At 29.7% G+C, this 20,342-nt stretch overlaps 3 protein-coding genes across 3 annotated transcripts; 2 read left to right on the plus strand and 1 right to left on the minus strand.

Annotated features, from left to right (window-relative positions):
- Positions 1–275: 275 nt before the first annotated feature.
- OCT59_000939 (uncharacterized protein) lies at positions 276–2,605 on the minus strand (the record flags this gene model as incomplete). The annotated part of the gene is made up of 3 exons (XM_025309024.2): positions 276–1,553; positions 1,635–2,140; positions 2,419–2,605. 3 exons carry the CDS (start codon positions 2,603–2,605, stop codon positions 276–278), a joined length of 1,971 nt encoding a protein of 656 aa, XP_025186744.2.
- Positions 2,606–3,172: 567 nt separating this feature from the next.
- OCT59_000940 (uncharacterized protein) lies at positions 3,173–4,584 on the plus strand (the record flags this gene model as incomplete). The annotated part of the gene is made up of 3 exons (XM_066139219.1): positions 3,173–3,228; positions 3,281–4,201; positions 4,326–4,584. 3 exons carry the CDS (start codon positions 3,173–3,175, stop codon positions 4,582–4,584), a joined length of 1,236 nt encoding a protein of 411 aa, XP_065988642.1.
- Positions 4,585–10,748: 6,164 nt separating this feature from the next.
- Positions 10,749–12,188, plus strand: OCT59_000941 (uncharacterized protein; the record flags this gene model as incomplete). The annotated part of the gene is made up of 1 exon (XM_066139220.1): positions 10,749–12,188. The coding sequence occupies one exon, from the start codon at positions 10,749–10,751 to the stop codon at positions 12,186–12,188; it is 1,440 nt and encodes a 479-aa protein (XP_065988643.1).
- Positions 12,189–20,342: the final 8,154 nt, after the last annotated feature.

The following is a 20,342-nucleotide window of genomic DNA, read 5'->3' on the forward strand; positions in this document are numbered from 1 at the left end:
GTTTTTTAAAAAAAAGATTGGAAAAAGAAAAGTTTGCATTTATCTTTACAACAATACTAAATTCATATTTAGGGATTGAATATAATAGATTTAAAAAACTTAACTAAAGATTAGTCTTCAATTATGTTAAATTTATCGACCTTCATGTTATATAGAATTTTATTTATTGAAAATGTTAAATACTACATGGCTGTCACTAATTAAAAAACAATATAAAATAATAACTTGCCAAAATTTTCGCGTAAAAACTTAAGCGAGACTATTAATCCATTTATTTAGTGTGTATGACCACAAGAGTTGCATTCCTTTCTGTTAAATATACCTGGTCGAAATGTAATACAACCACAGCTACAAACACGTGGATTCCAACGTGATGCGGAAGTTGCTGAACCTTGAGGTATAAATGAAGAACTTGATGCTTTTTGAGGTATATTTGGAGGCATACTTTGAAGTGTAGATGTATGAGAACTTGGTGCTTTTTGAGGTATATTTGAAAATATACTTTGAGGTTTAGATATATGAGAACTTATTGAAGAACTTGATGCTTTTTGAGGTATATTTGGAAGCATACTTTGAAGTGTAGATGTATGAGAACTTGATGCTTTTTGATGTATGGGTATATTAATACTTTGAGATGATTTTGATGCAGAAGTTATTGGGCTTTGAGGTGAACTTTTTGCTGAATTATCTAGAAGCTCTTTTAACTCATTAAGCCAGGTAAGATCATGATCTTTTTGGAGTAAGGCATAAGGTTTCACTCCATAAGGCCATGATATTGTTGGATTCATTGACAGTGGATACCTATCTTGATTGTGAACTCCGCACCAATCGAAGTCAATAAGTTTTGCTCGCTGACATCCATCTATTTCATCAACCAGAATGTTTGGTGTTCGAAGATCCGCAAACACTAAGTTCTTGTCATGTAGCAGTTTAATAGATTCCTTCACATCAGCATAAATATTATTTTTAGTTTTGATCTCGCCTCTATTGAATTTCCGTGCAAGTGAAATACCATCAATATATTCCATGATAATCATTTTATATCCCCCCAATCTCTTGGCTTCTTCTTCATCACTGTAATACAACAGTTCCGGAGCATAATTTTTTTTCGCACAAATAATGTGTGCTTTAGCATTGTATTTAAGCGCAAATTTCACAACAATCATTTTGTTATTATCGTCTCTCATAGCCTTCCAGATAGGTCTTGAATGGTCATCCAATATTTCGCATATGTAGGTAAAAGAAAAAGCATTCTTCCCGAATCCAGCCTGTTGAATATAAGGGAAAACCCGCCGGTCTGATGGTAATGATGATAATTCCACCTTCTGGTAAAAAGAGGTAAGGTGGTCAAAAGCAATATCTAGTGCCTGAAAAAGGCGAGCAATTCGCATCACTTGTACATCATTTCGTAGATTGACTGTAAATGGAATGGTATCTGTTAGTGGCTGGACTACTACCCTATTAAGAAAGACAGCTCCAAGAACACAAAACCATGGGCCAGCTACGGTGATAATTAAGGATGGAACGCAACAGCTATTTCGAATTTCTTGAGCCTGAATAGAAGATATCAATTGCCATATGAACATAATAATAATAAGTTTTGTACCAATTGAGGAATTAAAATTAAAACATACACGATGCTGAGACCAGTGGTCTCTATAATAAATTGCCCCTTGAATGCTGGGATCACATCCACCTGATCCAACCTCGTTCTTTCCTTCGATGAACGCGATGTAAGCGGTGAGTTTGTTTTTTATTTTACACATAAATACTCCATCACAGCTGTGGCCTATCCCTGACTTATCCTGGTATTCTATCAAGTCTATGGTCCATTTTTTCGAAAGGATATCTCTTATTTTTTCCAAACGTTCATCTTCGGTATCATAAAATTCTGCTGCTGCAAATATGAAATCTGTGATCCAGTTAAAAATGTCAGGAGATATTTCCAAATTCACATCCTCAAAATTTTCGAGAAATTCACTAAAAGCCCTATGGTAAAGGGTGATAGGAGGACCAATGAGATCAAGCGGTCGACCATTAAGGATTGGATTTTTCTTTTGATCTACGGAGAAACGATTTGGCTTGGCACTAGTAGAGGGTGGTTCTGCCTCAAGGCTATTTTTAACAGTATCCATATATTCTGTGATAAAGAAAAAAGAAATTAGTCACAGATTTCAACTTATATACCTTGAAAAGGATGAAAGGAGAACCTTTTTTTCGCTTTAATTTTCTACTTTCATCTATCAGTAGCTGAAGATCTTCCAGCTCCTCAATTATTCCCTCTACCCCTTCTGCTGTAATGTGAATGTGTTTTTGGGCGGGTTTGACGATAAGAAGCAGGAAAAAAGCACAAGAATAAGTAAGTATTCGGAATTTTGGTGAATACGACAGCGCACACAACACAATGATGAAACATACTAGGCGTGGATAATAATGATAAAGACTTCAAGTAAACCCGCCTATCACCATCCGTTGTAAAGTTAGGAAGAAAAGATACGATTTTTTGTACGTTATGAGTGAAGTATTGGACTAAACTGATTTGTTCTTTTGGAGTGAAACCAAGACGATTAATTTCTGTTGTAAGAGTATGCAGTGCCTCATCCATTTTAGTATTACTAATTGCTTAATCCGAGAAAAAATTTTTTTTTTGGGGATCAATGGATGTGAGAAATCGATCGTCGCACAGATTGATTTTGACATTTTGATTGATAAGTTACACAATTGCTTTACTGAAACCCTAAAATTTCAAACATCTTAACGACCCCATTACTACTACTATGATTCCATTGAAATGCATGAAATTTTTTGGAGTGCTACGAACAGTACGAAAAGGTGTAGAGTAGTGCCCCCGTGGTGAGTAGAGTATAACGAGGATGTGACATTATACTCAAGTGATAAATAAACATCTCGGCCAAAGCTCGGCCCAGCGGTTTGGCCGGGTGACTATTCATCACTTTCGTATGTTTCGCACCTTTATGTTACACTCTGCCAAATGTCACCATACTCTACTCACCACGGGGGCCCTACTCTACACCTTTTCGTCTTACCGAATTTTTTGCTAATACTTTTTTACCAAATACTATCCTAAATTTGTAAAAAACCGGCATCATATTTATTATTTATATACTCATTGAACTACAAAAAAAAAAAAAAAAAAAAAAAAAATGTTAAAATGACGAGAGGATATTCGTTAGAAAAAGATTTAAGATTATTAATAAATAATCCAAAGTACAGTGACAGAAATTTTATGTAAAGATGAAAAGAAATTTTATGGTTGTAGAGTAATTTTAGCAGCAAGATCAGAAGTATTTGATAGATTACTTTATAATGGGATGAAAGAAAGTTATGAAAATAAAATTTCTTTTCCAAAGATTAATTCCGTTGGAATGGAAATTGTATTAGAATATACTTATACGGGATCAATTAAAGAAGAATCTTTATCAAAAGATAATATAATTGAGGCATTTTATGCTGCGGAATATCTTCAATTACTAGGCCTTCAGGATTTTATTATGAAAGTTTTCAAAAATATATTAGAAAAAAATCAAACAGAAAATTATTCACCAGAATTATTATCTAAATTTGCAAGTAAAATGCCATTAACAGAGAATAATATACTTTTAAATTTGTCGGTTGAAGCGGTAGCTACTATTCCATTAAATACCGTTGAATTTGGTCGATTATCTATTGCAGGACTTCAATATCTTTTAGTTTGTACATATGAAAAAGAAAGACCTTTTGCGACCCCAGAATACGAAGTTTTCCGATATAGTGCTATTCTTGCTGCAAAGCAAGTTTCTAATGATGCATATAAAACTCTTATTGAACGGTCAATCTTAGAAAAAATAGAACAAATAGAAAACTCTGTACAATTAGAAAATAAAAATAAATTTATTACCGGTCAACAAAAAGTTGCTAAAGAATTGGAACCTTTAGTTGAATTTATTGATTTCAAACGAATTCATGGTCAAGCATTAGTTGATATCATCGAACCATTAGAAATTGTCCCAGCTAAAATAATTGTAAATGTTTATCGACATAATACAATATCCAATAATTCCAATAGAACTTATTTTCGAGGAATACCCATAACAAATTGTACCAATTATGTTTGGGATGAGTCAGCATGTGGATCAAAACTTATAATTGAGGATAATGGAAAAACTGTACATGCACAAATGGTCTTAGTTCACACTAAAGTGTTAGAGCTAAAATGATATTAGAAAATAATGGTATTTATGAATGGGATGTTATTATTGAGAAAGTTTGTTCATGGTCTTGGGTTGGAGTAGCATCAGAAAATTTAAATTATGAAGATTTTGCAGGACTAGATGGGTATTAGGTTTCAATGGTTATTGTTACAATTCTGGAAATCGTATAAACAATCACTGTCCATCATTCGGAGATGGTGTAATGATAACTATTCACTTAGATATGAACAGAAAAACTTGCGCTTTTACAGTTAATGGAACAAAGTATCAAGAGGTACCAACATGGAATAATTTACCATCAAGACTTTATCCAGTAGCATCATTAACCTACCCTGGTCGATATCGAATTCAACCTCATAAAAAAAATATTTAATTGCGGAGATTTTAAAATAAATAAATTTTGCTCATTATTTTTATAACTATAAAATTTAGTAAAACAAGATTTAATTCATGACAAGAAAAAAAATATACTTAGGTCGTTTAGTTATTTTATCGTTTGAGTCATTTAAAATATAATGCTGTATAGATTTATATTATCACATGACAAATTTTAACTTCAAAACTGTATAAATAAATTTTGGCCAGAATTAAGATCATAGCTTAGTTGCTTTGTCATCATTTATGACCCAAATTGACATGTGACTAATGACCATGTCTTTTCAAGTCAATTAAATGCCTAGAATGTTTTAATAGCTTTATTGAGTTTGACTGTTAATAAACTGATTATTATTCAAAACAAATGTTTTTTGATGTATAGTATAGAGTTTGGAAATCATTTCTCAGTAATTTTACAAAAAAAATATTTTTTAACATTTTAGTGATGCAACGCCCTTAACTAAAATACTATTGTAAAATTCGAAAATTTTTATTTTGCACTAAATAAAAACCCTGAAATTTTATTAGCTAAAGTAATTATTATATAAAAAGTCAAAATTTGTTATCATTACAATAAAAATATATGTATAAATATGCAGTAGACATTTTTGGCCCGCATTATAGAATTATATTTAATTATGGCCAAAGGATGATACAGGCCCCTGAACTCGAAATTATCAATTAATAAAAAATTTTTTTTAATTAATTAAACATTAGCCACAATTAAACTTGATTAGATAATGTTTGATTAAATTCTCAATTGTCTAATTGTCCAATATCCAATTATTAATGATCAAAAAACCATTACAATAATTTTTTCAATTTTTTTTGTTAATTCTGAGATTTTTTTCGTTGTGGCGTAGTTATAGAAACAGCAAGATTATATTACTAGATTATATTTGCTGCGCCAAAATATAAAAAAATTCGATTTATTGGGACTCAAAAGGTTTGTGCTAAATTTGTGCCAAACGGGCTAATCATACGATATTTGTTTGAATTTTATATTATTTTTAGTACAAATTTGAATAAATGTTGCATGACTAGCCCGTTTGGCACAAATTTAGCACAAACCTTTTTTATAGGGCGATTTTTAGATTCGATTAATCAATTATATTAGATATGATTCAATTTTCGATTAAATCAATTTTAGTCGAATCGATTCCAATCACTGGTTCCATTTTCGAAAACGGATTTAAAATGGGTTCAAAACCCGATTGAAATTGAATAACTGATTTGCGTATATTTGATAATTCTGGCCAGAATTAAATGTGACCTATTACCGATCATCAAAAAGTTGGGAACCTTTAGTTGAATTTATTGATTTCTGATCAAGCCACTAGAAATTGTCCCAGATAAAATAATTTTAAATATTTATTTACATAATACAAATCAAATAATTTCAATTTAAATGATACTCGGGGAACAACTAATGAATCTGATTATGTTTGGGGTGAGCCAACATGTGTTATAATTGAAACGTTGTACACGCAACATCAAGTGAAGCATGGCAAAATGTTAGAGCTAAATTGTTATTAGATAAAGGCATTTTTGAATGGGACGCTATTATTGAAAAAGCTTGCTGTTAGTCTTGGGTTGTGAGTACTATGTGCGCCAGAAAATTTTAATTTCGAGGATTTTGCAGGAAAACAACTTACTGGATGGGTAGATTATTGAAAATGGCCAAAGTTGCAGTTCATTTAGACATGAATAGAAGAACTTGTGCTTTTACAGTCAATGGTACGTATCCAGAAGTATCAGCGTGGAATAATCTACCATCAAAGCTTTACCCAGTAGCATCATTAATTTTTCCCGGCCACTTTCAGTTCAAAGAATGCTTGAAATTTTGTGGAATAAAAATTATTTCCACGCAGTATAAATGAGAACTTGGGTATTTAAAAGCGTTTAAGATCTATACTAAAATTATTTCAATGGAGAATTATTTGAAGCAATACATATTAAGTTACTGTATTACCGCAACCTGTAGCATTTATTATTTATAATTAAAATAAAGAAAGCAAAAAAAAAAAGAAAAATTTGATAGTATTATTTACGATGAAAATTTAATTTCTAAGCTTGTAGAAAATGATAAAACATCTTTATTTAATACATCCTATTTCGTTTTATACAATAATTTTATTACAAATATGAAATATTCCTGATTTGATAATTACGAATTAGTGTTGTGATGAGATTTTTGTACGGGTATGAAATTGATGAATGACTGATTTGTTTTATAATTCACCCTTGGCTCATTGGTTAGTCCGTGAGTCCCCTCGTGAAGCCTGAGCATGGTGAGGTCGCAGGTTCGATTCCACCGATCACAGAAATTAAAAGAATTTTACTGCGGACACTACTACCAATAGTGTGAAGGTACAGGGATTAGTGTAGGCTGGACTGCATCATTCAATAATGTAAAAATGATATTTAAATTTAAGGAATGTTAAAATTGTTGTTTGAACAAAATCAATCAATAATGAATTAGTCAACTGCAGAAATCAAATGTCATAAACAAAAGAACTAAGAAATCTAATTAAACACAAGAAATCTTTATATATAAAATCTTGAGTCACTTGGCTCGGTCGACATTGATTTAATAGATATGGTCATATGGCCTTTGACTATATTTAGGTTGTCCATAATTAAAGATAACAGTTTGACCATTATATCATAGACTATAACATTTAAATTCCTTAAATATTTTTTCGATAATTCTATATTTCTCCATTTATTTTCTATCTAACATATCAAACAAAAGATATACTTTATTAGGTATATAATAAATATAATAAAGCTATATAATTATTTGCTGTCAGTGTGGAAAGTATTTTTTTAGTTTAGGAAATATAATTTTGATATAAATTCAAAAATTTTAAAATATCAGTCAGATGAAATAATATATACTAGGTAACAGCAGGAACTATTGGAGCGTCCAAGGCGTTAAATCACATGATCATCATTTAAAATAAAAAAAAAGTATAAAAACTAATACTATCGATTATTTTTATCACGTATGATGTAAACAAAATCACATAACGTAGATTGGTATTTAAACGCGCGTGCGAACAGACAAGTATCTGGAATGGAGTGTACCTAATCATAAGTGTCCTACGCTTACGTCCCGGATAATTATTGATACAAAAGACATTCTAAACCGAAAAATTTATTCGTAAGATATAAATTTCTGAATTTTCCATTAATACTTTTATTCACAGTAATCTTGATTGGTATAATATTAGTTCCCATCATTGCCCAACTTGGATAAAAATAGTTGGTGAGATCGTGAGAAAAATCAATTTATTACAAATGACAAAATTATAATTTTTTTTTTCTCTTAAATAGTTGCACAGGTTGGCTTGGTGGCTAACCTTTCAAAAAATATGATGTCAGTAACTTAGCCACACTGGCACCAAGTAAAGCCATCACATTCTCGTATTAATGTGCCTAAATATAACCATTAACTGTTAAAATTAAATCAAAGATGTGATTAGAAAAAAAAGTCTAGACCATTGATTTATTGATTTGTTACGATTGAATCAATTTATTACAAATGGCTAAATTACAATTTTTTTTTTCTCTTAAATAGTTGCACAGGTTGGCTTGGTGCCAAAAAAATGTAACTGAGCCACACTAGCACCAAGTAAAGCCATCACATGCTCGTATTACAAATGACAAAATTACAATTTTTTTTTTCTCTTAAATAGTTGCACAGGTTGGCTTGGTGCCAAAAAAATGTAACTGAGCCACACTAGCACCAAGTAAAGCCATCACATGCTCGTATTAATGTGCATAAATATAACCATTAAATCAAAGATGCGATTAGAAAAAGCCTAGACCATTGATTTGTTACGATTGGGGCTTAAGAACATTAAGGCTGATACACACCAACCATGATTATAATTAACTTTTACCACGATTTGAGGCTTTAGTATATTAAGGGAGACTGAAATTGGCCCTTAATTAACCAAGCGTGAACGCGAAATACCTTCCTTTATAAAAGAAAACTAAAAAATTACAAATTTGAATCACGTATTAATTATGAGCTATCAGGCCACGTATGATATGCAGCATTAAAATTGGCTTAGTGATCGTACACGTTGAATATTCTGAAAATACAATTAGGCTATGCCACACCTTTTTCAAATTTCACCATTTTTTATAAATACTCTCCTAAAACTTTTTCCTTAAAATTCCAAGGCAAACAACCATTTTTTTAGCCTTACAAACAAAAAGTTACAGATTTTTCTAATCAAATTTAAACTTTCAAGTAAAATAAGTAAGTCTTTTAATAATGTTAATTTAATATAATCGAAATTAAGATAAATGTCTTTTTATTTTACAAATTTCTCAACTTGTAGATGATGCTTTTCAAGTTTATTTTTGTCTTGTTGATTGCTCAACTTGCATCAGCATTCTACTTTGAGGCATGGTCACAACCAAACTATCACGGTGCTGCCAAGACTTACACTCATAGAGGAACTTTTAGACCTGGCTATACCATTAAATCTTACAAATGGGATAGTCCTATTTGGGATGATTGTTGTGTTAGGATGTGCAATGGCAATAGAAATGTTGGTTATTATTGTAGTTCTCATAGCAGTGGTCAACCAAGCGCTAATTTCAACAAAGTTGTTATTGGATGTGGTAATGAACAGCTAATTTGTTAATTGATAAATATTCTCGTTATGTATTAATAGTAATAAATAAAATTTAGTTATATACAAAAATTTTTCTTTGTTCTTAAATGGCAGATCGGGCATTTAATTGTATAAAGTATGTTTTTTTATAGACCGAACCTCTAATTAAATACAAAACCACGCGATTAGTAAGAACTGAATGCATTCGTAACGATTTTGATCTGTACGTGTCTCAATAAAATAAAATCAATTTCCTCTTCTCTCGTATGGTATCCGATCTTTGAACCAATATTTTTGAATGAATCAAAAATTCCGCATGGATAAAGTCCTTAATTTAATCTCTTTAATCTCTTCATTATATTTTTCGAAAACTGTCATCTGCAGATATTTAATTACAAAACGGATATTTATGAATTTTAATATATTTGAATATTTTTATGTTTATTTTTTTTTTTATAAAGCTAAATAAAAATTCAAAAATTAATCATGTTAAAATCTATAACATTAATATATTTGCGGTTGTCCTAAATAGATTGCAAACAGAAAGATCAAATATTTTAAAGTGATATTGGTAGCACGACAATATCATAAGCTTTTCCTCACGAACTTTCTTATAAAAAAAATATTCTATAATTTATCCTATTTTCAAACAAAAAAATTTATTATAACTATTATTTAGAAATTTTCAATAATTTTAAGGCCACACAAATTCAATTTTTCGGTTCACGTAACATTGAAATTTAAAATCGACCCGGGGACCCGGGGTTTATTGTTTATTAGTAAAAAAAGTTTATATATAAAATCGTGACATCTGATTGGTTGACTTTTAAAAATGAGGAATTTATTTTCGCTCTAGAAGTTCTCAGCCGCGTGATAAACTTACCCGCCAATAAAAAAACGTCCTGATCACGTGATAAATTTTTTATATATAAACTTTTTTTTATTGAAATTTGAAAAAGTGACCCGGCCGGGTGAAGTGAACCGAAAATTCGAATTTGTGTGGCCTAATAATGTTTACGAGAATTTATGAAACTTAAGAGATAAAAGTAACTTAAAAGATAAGTATCAGTTCTAAATACTTATTGTATAAAAACATATGCAATAAGTGTTTTATTATATAGACTCTCACGATCACACTATTAAATCAGTCACGAGTTAATTTATCGTCTATTTAAAGTTTTATTGTATAAAAATCTAATTTATTAATGTATTTGTAATGATTAAAACAGTATTCATTTATTATATATAAAGCTATTCAATAAATGTAAAAAAAATACAGTGTGAGTTGTGATTAATTTATTTTATAAATTGTTTGATTATTCACTTTAAATGTATTTTTAGAATAATGTAAAACTCATTTTTTTACGGCAAAATGATACGCTGTATCGTGATCAAAAAATAAAGCATATGAGATCATCCAATTCTGTGTACTCGTGCAATCATTTAAATTTGTAAAAAATCGACATAAAAGGAGTTATTTGTACCCACCACAAAAAAAAGAAAAAAAAATATTTTTTTTAAAAAAAAAATGACGAGAGGAAATTCATTAGAACAAGATTTAAGATTATTAATAAATAATCCAAAATATAGTGACTTAGAAATTTTATGTGATGATGAAAAGAAATTATATGGTTGTAAAGCAATTTTAGCAGCAAGATCCGAAGTATTTGAAAGAGAACTTTATAATGGGATGAAAGAAAGTTATGAAAATAAAATTTCTTTTCCAAAGATTAATTCTTCCGGAATGGAAATTGTATTAGAATATATTTATACGGGTTCAATTAAAGAAGAATATTTAACGAAGGATAATATAATTGAAACTTTTTACGCTGCTGATTATTTTCAATTAACGGACCTTCAGGATTTTATTATGAAAACTTTCAAAAATACGTTAAAAAAAAATTACAATGAAAATTACTCACCAGAGTTACTATCTGAACTTGCGGAAAAAATGCCATTAACAGAAAATAATATTCTTTTAAATTTACTGATTGAAGAAGTAGCAACTATTCCGTTAAATACCATTGAATTTGGTCGATTGTCTATTGCGGGTCTTCAATATCTTCTAGTTTGTACATATGAAAAAGAAAGATCTTTTGCAACCCCAGAATATGAAGTTTTTCGATATAGTACTATACTTGCAGCAAAACAAGTTTCTGATGATGCATATAAAACTCTTATTGAACGGTTACCAACCTTAGAACAAGTAAAACAAATAGAAAATTCAACGCAAGTAGAAAATAAATTTATTATTGATCATCAAAAAGTTGCTAAAGAATTGGAGCCTTTGGTTGAATTTATTGATTTTAGACGAATTAAAGGCCAAGTATTAATTAATATCATCGAGCCACTAGAAATTGTTCCAGCTAGAATAATTTTAAATGTTTATCGACATTATACAAAATCGAATAATTCTAATTTAAATGATATTCGAGGAATACCCATCTTACCAAAGTATAGTATTAATGAATCTGATTATGTTTGGGATGAATCAGCATGTGGATCAAAACTTATTATTGAGGATAATGGAAAAATTGTACATGCACCAAATGATTGTACTTCACACCAAAATGTTAGAGCTAAAATAACATTTGAAAATAATGATACATTTGAATGGGATGTTGTTTTTGAGAAAGTGAGTTTTGCATCTTGGGTTGGAGTATGTTCATCAGAAAATTTTAATTATGAAGGTTTTGCAGGGGATCAACCTAATGGATGGGTATTGGGTTCTAGTGGTTATTGTTGTAACTCTAGAAATTATATAAATAATTATTGTCAACCATTCGGAGATGGTACAAAAGTTACAGTTCACTTAGATATGAATAAAAGAACTTGCGCTTTTACAGTCAATGGTACAAAGTATCCAGAAGTATCGGCATGGAATAATTTACCATCAAAACTTTATCCAGTAGCATCTTTATTTTATCCTGGTCGGTTACGAATTCAACCTCATAAAGAAAATATTTAATTGCAGAAACTTTAGAATAGCAAATTTCGTTTCATTATTTTTTATAACTAAAAAATGATAGCGCGTGAATTTAAAAGAAAATCTTAGAAGTGATATTTCGTTGATATTTAAATAAATAAAGTTATTTATTGTTATTTATCAATTATTTGAGCGTTGCAAGTCCAATAACTTGTATAGTTAATAGCTTGATTAAGATTATTATTCTTTAAAACAAATGTTTTTGATGTAAAATAAATATGAGATCATATTATCTTATTTTTATTCTACAGCCAAATAGGATCATGCTTTTTTCATCATGCTGATATTTTTTTATTAAGCTATAAATAAACTACCATTGCATAATTATTATTGATATTTTTGACGTTGATTAATCAATAGTTTATTGTATTTATAAGATGATCATTGGCGGCTGCAGAATAACACAGTTATTTGATAGGGGTGTTAAAATATCATCCGAACTGCTTCGCAGTTCGGTGATATTCTAACCCCCCTATCAAATAACTAATATATATCCTATACCGAATAATTACCATAATATTGAAAAATTTTCTTATGATGTAGATTTGTCACCAGGCGAGTATAAAATAAAATTTAAAAAAAAGATCAAAATCATCGTTAAATATAATACTGATCAATTTTTATATTTTACGCACGCATAAATTTTCAGAATTTTATATTTAAAATTTACAACATTTAGGCATCCAAAAATCTTTGTTTGCTATTTCACTTTTCAATTGTAATACTGTAAATATATAATAATAATATATATATATGTATATAAAGCAAAAAGAATCTATTTCATAAAAGTCACTGAGCGTAGGGCGATATTTGCGATGAAGGGTGCAATATTAATTTTAGGTTTTTCAATAATAAGAGGATTGCATCAGTGAAATCCATATTTCATGTATTATCATAAGAACGCAACTTTCCGAAGTGGTCTACCCATATACGGATTGGAATCGATTTCCATAATTTGAATCGATTTTAGAATAAGCTAATCGCGATTGATCGTTTCTCAAATTTCGATTTCGATTAATCGTTTCCGCATCATTAAATTTGTGGCAGGAAAATTTCCAATGATCACAAATTTAACATATAAATCATTTAATTATTGAATTTTATGATTTTGCATTTAAAATAAAACGTTTATTGCACGAATAATCAATGATCGGTGGTAACTCTGGCCAAGCTTATAATTCCGGCCAGAATTAAACTTCAATTCAATCATATGTCACGCGATTTATAAGTTCGTAATTCGGGCCGGCACTAGAGTTTCGATTTTTTATTCGATAATCGATTCCTGATCGGATTTTCGATTAATTCGATTTTGGCAGAATCGATTCCAATCCCTACATGATGCAACCTGCTAGATTCCCACAACGACGGAAACCCGCTATACATCACTTTTTCGATAAGCTTTTAGCCTTTTCAGGTCTCATGCAACAGACATAAATCGTTTCTTCCGAAAGGCATTTTATTTGCCCATGAATTTATCTGGCTATTAATATTTTGTTTTACACAGGAAATTACTGTGGGATATTTTTGCAGGATACGTTCTCTCATACTTATTGAGATATATAAAAAAGTCAGAACTCACAAATGTAATTTGGAATTTGCCTTCCTGAATGATTAAAAAAAAACTACAGAAACTTAAATTTCTATATAACATTTATACTTGTATAGTATTTTGATATTTACTTTAAAACTAAGAGATTATTATTAGTCATAGATTAGCTTCTATCTTTATCATAACTAGTCGTAATAGTTTAATCAAGAGTTTAATTTTTCGGCGATAATGTATTTTGTCACAGAATCAAGAAAAAAATCATTATATAGGTCTTATTCCGATCATAATATTTCCCAGACAATAAATAGTCACAGCCTCAAAAGTACATTGCATTGATCAACTAAATCTCTATTCTCATATACCTCCTTAGTTTCAATCTTCAATAACAATCTCTTTCTTTTGTATCTTTTAACATTAGAAACAGAATTATCGCCGATACCGCCTGAAACCATAATCATGATGTAATTATGTTAGATCCATATAAAAAATAAACAGGGTTCATTACGCCACATAATCGTTAAGCCAAGATTAATGGTCGTTTTCCTGCTAACTGGTATTGCAATTTCGATATTAAAATATATGAAAAAAATATAATTCAAGCGACTGCATTAAAGTAATATGAAAATGCCATCATACAAAGCGTATTCAAGATAACTGTCTACTGGTTATATTAGTTATATTATAATCTTTATTAATCCTGCCTTGTTACATTTTTTTTTTATTTTTCTGTAATCGCTTCTCTGTGTCTTTAGTAATTTTATTATGGTGATTTCTAGAGGAAAAGTCATACGCGATGGAGTGGGATGATGTTTCTTTAAAGGAAATCCTCATGAGTCAAAGCAGGAGTCACATAACATTTTGGTGCAGAAATTAAATTTTGACAAAGAATTAAACCAAAAACCTGGAAAGCTTTAGCTTTTAAATATGAATTAGGTTAGTGTTTTGAGAGTACTAAAATATCTGCTCCAGTTATAAATATAATAGTAGTTGTTATCACACGTTCTCAGGAATGTGAAACATTAACAAGTAAGCGTCTAGTCATGTGAGCAACTTTGTGATGACATGGAATTTGCAGGAATTTATCGGGATCTGTGCAAATTTTACATTAGTAATACTGTACAAACCTCATAAAATTCCACGTAACAGTTAAATAACCCCAGTCACATGTCTTACCGTGGGGGCGGAAACAAATTCGCTTAAGAAAAGTCAAAAAAGAAGGTGAATAGTATAACGCTGTGTTTTGACACATATCACCATTTCACCCATTTAAGCGATTTCACGGTATTTAAAATCTTCAATTAGTAAGATAAACGAGGAAAAGCGAGCCATGTTAATATTTTAGAAGGTCGAAACCTTCCTTTTGAAGTGAATATAATGGTAGTGATTTCGTTTATACAATTTGAAAGGCTTTTCTTTTATATGTACGAAATAAAAGATGTTAAAGGCCTGAAATAGACAATCGACCAAATTCAATGGTATTTAATGGAATGTCCGAATGTCCGCTACCGCTTCAATATTATTTCCAAGTTTAGATGACGAGTAATTTACATTGTAATTTTTTCTAACGTATTTTGAAAGATTTAATAAATTCCTGAAGGCTCGGTAATTGAAAATAACCGCAACGAACGTAAAAGCTTCAATTATATTATCCTATGTTAAAGATTCTTCTTTGGCTGATGATTGTTGAGCAATTGAGCATATTCTAATACAACCTCCATCTCAGAATTAATCTTGAAAAAGAAATTTGAATTTCGTAACTTTCCTTTATCCCATTATAAAGTAATCTATCAAATATTTCGGAACTTATTGCTAAAATTGCTCTACAACTGTATAATTTCTCTTCATCTTCACATAAAATTTCTATATCGCTGTGGATTGTTTATTAAAAATCTAAATCTTGTTCTAATGAATGTCCTCTCGTCATACTTTTTTTTTTCAAAAAAAAAATCTTTTTTTAGTAATTCCATGACAACGAACCACATCAGGAGTTTAAATAGGGTGTGAATTTGCAAAACTATACACGTATAAAAATACACGTTGAATCACACCACCTACGGGGTGCTGTAAATTTGCGAATATTACTTAATAATGGAAATTCTTGAATAACAAAAAATTCCGTATTTTTTAACAAAATTATATCCCTAATATATCATAGCTCGCAAGTCGCAACCTAACCACTATACTATTTAACTTTTATTTTAATTTTACATATTATATTTATATTTATTCTAATTTATATAATAAAAATTAGGGTTGAATTACATAAAATTGTGTATTTATACAATTTTTTAAGGTGTAAATTGCCGAAATTTTCTATTTATATAAAATACATGTAATTTTTTTAAAATACAAAATACTAAGAATATTTTGACCAATATATTTATATGTAAATTACTCAAAATTGTGTATTTACTCAATTTTTTAAAGTGTAAATTACTTAAAATACCCATTTATATGATTTCACGTAAACTTTTAAAAATGGAAAATTACCGAAACTATATTTTCATGTGTAAACTACATGAAATTGTGTATTCCCACTTTTTTTTTAAATTGCAAAATACTGATAATACCTGTTTATGTGATTTTACATAAACTTTCAAGATGAACTATGTTTTAAGGTGTAGATTACACATAATTGCGTATTTACACTCTTTTTTAAGGTGTAGACTTTCGGGTATTACACATATTTGATAAATCTACGCATGTAATCGCACAATTTAATCTCCTGATGGCACAGTATAGGATGTTTGCACATTTATTTTACTGTTACATCAAAAAACATTTGTTTTGAATAATAATCAGTTTATTAACAGGCAAACTCAATCAAGTTATCAAACAAATTCTAATAATCCGCATCCCTAGAACTTTAGTAATTCAATTAGCAAAAATAAGGTTTGATCTAAAAATCACTACATTTTATTATTTTCAAAATTTTCGATGATTATCTGACGAATAAACCCTACAAACCTGTATAACATTTATCTCGTGCGCGTTTTTCAAAAAGCTTAAAACAGATTCACGTATCTGTAAATTCTTCATTTTATATATACTTAACTTTTTTTAACAATAATAATACTTTTGTTTAATATTTCTTTAATGAAATAAAGTATTTTTTAACGAAAACAATATTTTTTTTTAATATTTATTAATGAAATAAAGTACTTTTTAACGAAATATAATATTTTAAGAATTTTTTTAAATGATTTTTTTAAAAAGTATATATTTCTATTGGAAAAATATAATTATAATATTTTTTTTCACCGTATATTCAACACATTTCGTTTTTATATGGAACGTATATTTTAATAAATTTTATTAAAAAAAATGTCTTATATTTTTTAAAAAAAGAAAGTATTATAAATAAATCAAACCACGAAAAAAAATGTTTGTGTATAACACATGACTTTTAAATTCAATAATGTTATTTCAATAATGTTTATTTCCTACCAAATAATGAAATTATGTTGAAAAATGCGTTAATGAACAAATCTTTTGTTATTAGAATGTCTTGTAATTGCCACTTACAGTATTTCTTTATATTTGATATTTCAAATTATCGTTCAGCACAATAAGTACAATAAGTCCGATATTTTTATTAGGCGTAGTAATAATACATGATTGATATGTAAAGAGGTGTATACAAAGTTTTATATTCATATTGTTTACTTAAATGAAATTTTTATAGGAAAAGTTTAAGTAAAGTTATAAAGTGGATTAAAAAATGAAATTTATAGAAAGTTAAATTGATAAAGCTTATTTATGTTATAATTAATGCATGGCCATCCCATACTAGATTGCCATCAAAGATCCAGGGACTTTTATTCTCAACTTTCTCGCATATTCTCAAAATTATTACATATATTATTTTAAAAGGACCCTTGATGATCTTAACATATGGATAGCGTTAAATTCTTTTATTGTTAAATTAAGGAGAGTCCATTGATCAGATTTTCATGATGCGATCATATTAATCCTGCAAATTATATAAAAAGGTGATGTCCTGGTTAGTGAACCCTTTTATCCGCCTTATGCAAGTAAAACGAAAAAATCAAGCAAAATAATAAAACTTACATCATCATTATTATTAATAAGGTATGTTGATTTTATTGCTCGGCTAGCTTCTTGAAAACGATGCTAATCGACGGATTTTCCCTCCTCTATAGATGTTCCAATATAAAACGGGCATACTACCCTTATTAATTATTATATATCTGCATTTTGATCTCGCCGCTGACCATATTTATATTTGAGCTACGTAATTTTTGGTTTTATTTCTTTTGATACTTTGGTGATCGTGTATTCTGTTGCTAGTACTGTATTAATAAATTGAATAAAAATTTTATTAATACTATAAAAAGTTGGATTTATTATCATAAAAGTAGAATGTATTATCATCACGCGTATAATAGGCGCGGTGAAATTATTCAATCTAATCACATGCCTTAACATCACGCTCCTCAATAAATTTGGCGCAGTATATCTAACGACAATGAAAAATAAGCATTTTCACGTGTAGTGCTTCGATCCGGATGAAAACCGTCATCCGGGTTACATAAAAAAAGGACCCGGATTTTATCCGGATCAATCCGGATTCTAATCCGGGTCAAATAATCCGGATAGAAACCGGAATCCGGATTGGATTTACAACTGATCGGCAATAATTCTGGCCAGAATTCATAACGCCGGCCGGAATTACAACTTTGTGTGACATTAAAAATTTTCGTGCCACTATGCATAGCCAATAAAAAATTTTTTACCCGGTGGCTAAACTATTTTTTCGGTGTCACGTGATATTAATTTCGGCCAGAATTACAAATTTGGAAAAGAAATTCATTAGATCCTGATTTATTAGGAAAAATGATATTTTTAAAGTGTAATATGCAAACTATGGAATATATTAATGTATTTCCTCCAGACTTAGATGTGGAAAAAGAAGACTTTATAGAGGAATTTTTGCCTGAATTTGAATCAGAAGAATAGTAAAAATTAATTTTTTTATTTTGTATTTTTTTTTTAAATACTCTAACAATTTAGCAAAATTTTTTATTTTTTAAAATTTTTTTTTATCTTCATATTTGAATTGAAAAAGGTGTATTTTTTACATTTTTAAAGTTAATAAAATAAAGAACATTTAAATATATTTTACATTTAAAAAAAACTATTTTACAGTTCTTTTCTAATTAGTCAGAACTGTTTTCGCGCAATAACTCGCTATCCAGTGATCGTAAAAAAATGATTAATGGATCATTAGAATCCACTCATAGAGAGCTTTCGAATGGTACCAAAATAACCTTTCTAGCATCAATAGATGGAGAGTTATTCATGTAAATATTTTAAAAATTATCTCATCATCTATCGAAGCTAGAAAGCTCATTTTAGTACCATTCGAAAGCTCTCGATGCGACGATTCCAATGACCCATTAATCGTCTTTCTACGATTACTGGATGGCGATATATTGCGCGAATATAGTAAATATATATGAAAACTCATCCGGATTCCGGTTCAAACCGGATATTTTCCATCCGGATCAAAATCTGGGTCAAAATCCGGATATCCGGATAAAAAAAAATCCGGATTCATCCGGATTCATCCGGATGAGACAGAAACGGATCGAAGCACTATTCACGTGCCTAATTCTTGATGTTTGGCGCAGTATCGTACTGGCGATAAAAAATCGACATACCTTTATTATAACGCATTAAGCAACAAATTTCTAAGAGGTTGGTCAATGATCACTTCTTCATCCGAATTCTCTTCGCCTGTTTCTTCTCTTTCATCTTCATCTTCGCTTCATTAAACTTTGCATCATTCTTTCATATTCGCTTTCAAGCTGTATACCATCATCGTCCACTTCATTTTCTATATTGTTAAATATAAGGCGGAGTGGAATATTGTGAAAATGAATCGTAGAGGTAAGCATGTAAGTACGAATAGGAAATATTATATTAATTATTTTTTTACCTCAGTTGCTAATCCCTGAATTTATGCTGTAGAAACAAATTAGCAATAGATATTTTTCGTAAACGTGAGAGAGCGAAGAATAACTTGATGCTGGAACTCGCATTAAATGGTCTAGGACCCGCGTACTCCCTCCTCTTTGATAGCATCATGCATTTCATTCGCTACCTCTATCATTTTATATTTATTTCATATCTAAAAATTAAAAATTAATAAAGATTTCGCCCACTAGGGCTTATATTTTTTTAATTATATAATTTTGATTGGCAAAAAGTGTAAGACAAAAAGTTAATTCGTTAAAATCTTAAATGAAGTTAAGAATTAGATAACAAACGAAAATACTCCCTTTGAAATCATAAAACATTAGGGCAAGCCAAAAAAAAAGTGCAGTCAGTGTTGAAGCGTACCACCTGGTCGAGCGTACTCTTCGCAGACGGACTGTAATAACGTCCCGCTTATCCATGATGAATAACCGTAGTTTTTTCCCGACCTTCAACTTAATACCTAGCAGACACTTGCGCAGGGATTATTTACATATTTAATATGAAAACGTCTGCAGAATACAAGCGAGTAACCGTAGTTTTTTCTGCACGAGTAAACCAACTGCACTTTGAAGGAAAAGATTTTG

The sequence above is a fragment of the Rhizophagus irregularis genome, chromosome 1 (assembly GCF_026210795.1).
Source record: "Rhizophagus irregularis chromosome 1, complete sequence".
NCBI classification, from domain to species: Eukaryota; Fungi; Glomeromycota; class Glomeromycetes; order Glomerales; family Glomeraceae; genus Rhizophagus; species Rhizophagus irregularis.